Here is a 5,617-nt window from a genome sequence, read left to right as displayed (position 1 = left end):
CGCGGGGGGGACGGGGAGGGACGCGATCCCGGGCGCTGGAAACCCCGGCGCGCGGATCGGCAGCCCCTGTCGCAGCCCCGAGAGAGCAAGCGGACATCCGGGCCCCAGGTCATGCTTTCTCGGCGTGCTGGGAACTCGGTCACAGCCCACTGTCGCTTTCCACAGCACTGGGAAAGCTTTACCGTGGAGTTGAACACACCGCTCAGGTCGAATTTCCTTTCCCAAGGCAGGGTTCCGCACAAAACGAAAACAGCCTTATTGAGATCTAATTCACATCCCATGCAATTCACCGGTTTAAAATGCGTAAGTACAGTCACAGACTTGTGCAACCACCACCATAATCAATTTTAGGACATTCGGTTACATGTCCCCTAAAATATCTTGTATCCATCAAGAGCCGCTCCTGGGTTCCTCCCAGCCCACGCCCAGCCCTAGGCTCTCACCCATCTTTCCCTCTCTGTAGATTTGCCTAACCTGGATAATCCATATACATGGAATTCTACAATATGCAGCCTTTCCTGTCAGGCTTATTTCACTTAGCATAATGTTTTCAAGGTTCACCCATGTCATACGATGCAACAGTACATCATTCTTTTTATCACCAACTTGTATTCTGTTGAATAAATACGCCACTTTTCATTTATCCCATCATCAAGTGATGGGCAGTTAGGCTGTTTCCATTTGGGGGCTATTATGAATAATTATGCGGTGAATATTCATCTACAAGATGTTGTGTGGACATATGCTTTCATTTCTCCTGGGTGTATACCCAGGAGTAGAACTGCTGGATCATATTTCACCTGAATTGTCAGATGTTTTCCAAAGCAGCCACACCATGTTATACTCCCACCAACAATATAGGAGAGTTCTAATTTCATCACATTCCCAACACTTGTTATCATCTATCTTTTTAGTGATAGCCTTTCTAGTGGGTGTGACATTTCATCATGGTTTCTATTTGCATAAGGCCCATATTTTTGTTGGCTTGCTTGTTTTTTCCTTTCTGTTGTTCTTAGAAATACAAAGGAGGGGTGCGGGTTAAGGCTCCAACTCTTGATCTCAGCTCAGATCGTGATCTCATGGATCTTGGGATCTAGCCCCAAGTTAGGCTCTGTGCTGACAGCGTGAAGCCTGCTTGGGATTCTGTCTCTCCATTCTCTCTTTCCCTAACTAACCTCTCTCTCTCTCTCTCAAAATAAATAAACATTTAAAAAAAAAGAAATAGGAAGGAGCTCAGGGGCAAAGCTAATTTTTTCTCCTTAATTGTATTGTCCCGTGTTAGGCAAATTGCAAGGTTTGAGGGCACAGTCCCCAAGACTTCTGACACCAATTACAAATTTGGGGGTTCCTCCCCCAAAATATAAAAAAAATAAAAATTAAAAAAACAGGGTCTCCTGGGCCCCTCAGTCAGTTGAGCCTACTCTTGGTTTCCACTCAGGTCATGATCTCACAGTTGGTGAGTTCCAACCCTGCTTTGGACTCAACACTGACACTGCGGAGCCTGCTTGCAAGTCTCTCTCTCTCTCCCTCTCTCTCTGCTCCTCCACAGTTTGCTCTCTCTCTCTCTCTCTCTCTCTCTCTCTCAAAAAATAAATACACAATAAAAAATTTAAAAATAAATAAATAAACAAAATTGGGGGTTTCCAAACTGCCTTCACTTTTGATACTTCTCTGGGAGGCCTCTCAGAACCCATGGAGGCACTCCCCGCGGCTGTGGTTCGTGACAAAGTCAGCTAAGGGAAGAAGTACGGAGGCCAAAGCGTGGAGGCCAAAGCGTGGAGGCCAAAGCGTGCAAGGCTGATGCCGCCTCCCATGCGGTCAGGGCAACCGACACTCCCAGCCTGGGTGTGAGTGTTGCAAGCCAGGGTTTTTGCTGGTTCCGGGTACTTATTGGAGCTTCCGGTATGTAGGCGTGATTGATTGATCGCCCATCTGGCTGAACTCCGTCTCCAGGTCATCTGATAATGCCCGATACCATCTTCCACCTAAATCACATGGTTGGTCTTTCTGGCACCACCAGCCTCCACCTTAGACTACAGATGGGCCCGCCCTCATGTAAACAAACACGCTTCTATCATCAGGTGTGGCATAGATCACCCCCAAGAAGCCAAAGGCAAAGGCTGGACCTTCTCTTCAGGCAAGCCCAAATTCTTTACCACACGGTCCGCCACCTGGCCCTTATCCAAAGCTCTCCTACAGCAAAACAAACCTATGCCCTAACGTCTGGAGATGGCAGTGTGGAGGAGGCCTTACCTCAATTTTCTAACAGACTATCAATATCAGTAGTGCAGTCTTCCCAATGACAGTGCCAGTGTCACACCGTATCACAATATGGGCAGACATAACCTAAAGACCAAGAGTCACAAGGCAATGGCATGTTACTGGAATTTCACTCAGTTATCAACAACTGGTCCAGCTCATCATCAGGCCATACGACCAAAATGTCTCCCAAAGCTAATCCCATTCAGGTTTCTAGGTTTCCATTCAACTCTTATCAGTTTCCAGAAACAGGAGAGGTCTCTACCCCCAACGACATCTGGTATAACTGACTCTCTTAGGAGACAATATCATCTCTTGCTCTGAGCCCCCCTTCAAGGTATTAATGTAATACTGGATTTTTCTTGTTGCATAACCTATTTATTTGTTCTTTCACCCTTAGCTACTGTTTCTCCTTCTCTCTATTCGTGCTAGAGAGAACTCTATATAGTTCCTTCCAGACTATCACCCGTTGGAAGGAATGTGAGGCTCAGCCTAGTGATGCTGTTCCAGACTGCCAGCACTGATGCTACTTGAGGAAATGCACCCATCTCAGTCCATTCCCATTCATATAGGGTAAGGTGAACATAGCTACACAACTTGTGGGCTTTCTTGACCACTAGGCAACACGGCTCCATTTGCTATCAATTCCAACTTTGCCAGATGGAGTGAAGGCATAATCCTCCCCGTCAATGTCTTGGGAATTCTAGTGTAATGGTTTAAAAATCTAGTATGGTCAGTCAACATTGCCTGAAAGACAGGTTTACCCGCCCTCTGTTTTACAACTAGGTAGAGGAAATGTTCCCCAGTTTCCATTACCTCTAGTACTTTCACATAAAGGAGAGGCAAGAACTTCACAGAGCCTGTTCAAACATTCCAAGTTTTATCCAGATGCTCACCTCATCCCATCAACCACTGCAACCGCATATTCTCTTAGCCCAGCCGTGGTCCCTGTTAGGACTTCACCAACAGGTTTTAGATCCATCTCATTGTTCATCAACAGATGAATGAATAAAGACAACGTGGTAAAAATATATACAATGAAATATTAACCAGCCTTTAAAAATAAGGAAATCCTGCCACTTGTGATGACATGAATGAACCAGGGGCCATTATGCTGAATGAAGATGGAAAGAGTTCTCAGAAATATAAACAAATACTATGTAATCTCTCTTCTATGTGGGATCTTTAAAAAAAAGTGAAACTCATAGTAACAGAGAGCAAAATGGTGGTCGCCAGAGGCTGGGGCTTGGTGGGGAAAGGGAGATTAAACGAGAAGAGGAAGAAGAAAGTAAAAAGGGAAAAGAAGAAAGCAGAATATTGGTTCCCAGAGGCAGGAGGAAGGAGGCATGGAAAACTGGTGTTTAACGGGCCCAGAGTTTCAGTTTTGCAAGATGAAAAGAATTCTAGGGACCAGGGTAGTGATGTTTGCACAACAATATGAATGTACTCAATACTACTGAACTGTTGACTTCAAACAATGATTAAGATAGTAAATTGCATGTCATGTGTATTTTATTACAATTGACATTTTCCTGAAATCAATATGCTGTTTTAATGCACTTTCACCAAAATCCCAGCAAGATTTTTTTGTAGATATAGGCAAGATTATTCTAAAATTTATATGTGAAGGCAAAGAAACAAGAATTGCTAAAACTTTCACTTATTTTTATTTTTTAAAAGTTTATCTCTTTATTTTGACAGAAGAGGGAGGGACAGAGAGAGAGAATCCCAAGCAGGCTCAGCACGGAGCCTGAAGCAGAGCTCAGTCCCCTGACCATGAGATCATGACCTGAGCCCAAACCCAGAGTCAAATGCTCAACCAACTGAGCCACCCAGTTGCCCCACAAAACTTATTTTTTTATTTTTAATTTTTTTAATGTTTTATTTATTTTTGAGAGAGAGATAGAGACAGCATGAGCCAGGGAGGGTCAGGGAGAGAGGGAGACACAGAATCTGGAGACAGGCTCCAGGCTCTGAGCTAGCTGTCAGCACAGAGCCTGACGTGGGGCTTGAACCCACGAACCATGAGATCATGACCTGAGCTGAAGTCGGATGCTTAATGTACTGAGCCACTCAGGCACCCCAAAACTTAAAAAAAAAATAGAGTTCAAGGAATCAGTCTACCTTATTTTCAAGACTTATCATATAGCTATAGTATTGAAGACTGTGTACTATTGGAGACACATGGATCAATGGAACCAAGAAACAGACCACACAAATACACCACACTGGTTTTTCATGGAGAGAAAGGTGCCCTTTCCAGTAAATGGTGCTGGGACAGCTGGGCATCTAGAGACAAAAAAAGAAAAAAGGAAAAACTAGAAAGAAAAGAAACAACCTGAGCATTATACTTTGCACAAAAATTAATTCAGATGGTGTGATAGTTAATTTTATATGTCAATGTGACCAAATCAAGGAACGTCCAGATATTTGGTCAAATACTTCTGGGGGGAAAAAAGGTAAAAGCAAACTGCCCTCCCCAGTGTGGGTGGGTCCCATCCAATCAGCTGAAGGCCTAAAAAGAACCAAACGCTGATTCTGTACTAAGTAATAGAGAATCATTCCTGCCTGATGGCCTTTGAACTGGAATGTCAGCTTTTTTTCTTGCCTTTGGACTTGAGTTGAAATATTGGCTGTTCCCAGGTCTGCAGCTTGCCTGTAGGTCTTGGAACTTGTCACCCTCCATAATCATGTAAGACAATTCCCTACAATCAATCAATCAATCAATCTTCCATTGGTTCTATTTTTCTAGAGAGCCCTGAGTAATGTAGAAGGTATCATGGACTTCAGTGTAAAACTAACTATAAAACCATTAGAGTAAACACTGGATTTTAAGGGTTTTTTTTTTTTTAATGTTTATTTATATTTGAGAGAGAGAGAGCACACGCACAAGGGGAGAGAGAGATGAAAACGGAATGTGAAGCAGGCTCCAGGCTCTGAGCTGTCAGCACAGAGTTCAAAGTGGGGCTCAAACTCAGGAGCCATGAGATCGTATGCTGAGCCGAAGTCAGACACTTAACCAACTGAACCACCTGGGCACCCCAGGATTTTCAAAAGAATGAAGGCTTTGGTCAGTCAGGTTAAAAAGAAAAAAAAAAAAAAAAAAAAATCAGGTCACTAGTTTATAAAAGAAATCAGGCTAGTTTCAGATTTCTCCATGGTAACATTCAACATGAGGGAACAATGACACATCTATAAGATCCTCAAGGAAAAGAATGTTGAGCCAAGGATTTGTAGCCGGCTAATCTGTATTTCACCCATTGAACATGTAATAATTAAGGAAATGTTTTGCCCATGAGTATTCCTTGAGGAAAGTATTAATGCAATGAGCCCACTCGGGCTGCTCTAAAACAATACC

The 5,617-nt window shown here is 43.4% G+C and overlaps 1 protein-coding gene across 1 annotated transcript in view; it reads right to left on the bottom strand.

The window, feature by feature from the left end:
* The window catches only part of KDSR (3-ketodihydrosphingosine reductase), a 41,672-nt gene extending 38,431 nt beyond the window's left edge, over positions 1 to 3,241 (bottom strand). Inside the window, exon 1 of the mRNA XM_077777549.1 lies at positions 3,156 to 3,241. Within this exon, the coding sequence (XP_077633675.1) occupies positions 3,156 to 3,241 (86 nt within the window). The remainder of the gene's footprint in view (positions 1 to 3,155) is intronic.
* Positions 3,242 to 5,617: the final 2,376 nt, after the last annotated feature.

This window comes from Crocuta crocuta, unplaced genomic scaffold (assembly GCF_008692635.1).
Source record: "Crocuta crocuta isolate KB4526 unplaced genomic scaffold, BGI_CrCroc_1.0 scaffold36, whole genome shotgun sequence".
NCBI lineage: Eukaryota > Metazoa > Chordata > Mammalia > Carnivora > Hyaenidae > Crocuta > Crocuta crocuta.
Note: the sequence above shows the minus strand (reverse complement) of the source record. Positions and strands in the feature narration are given on the sequence as shown.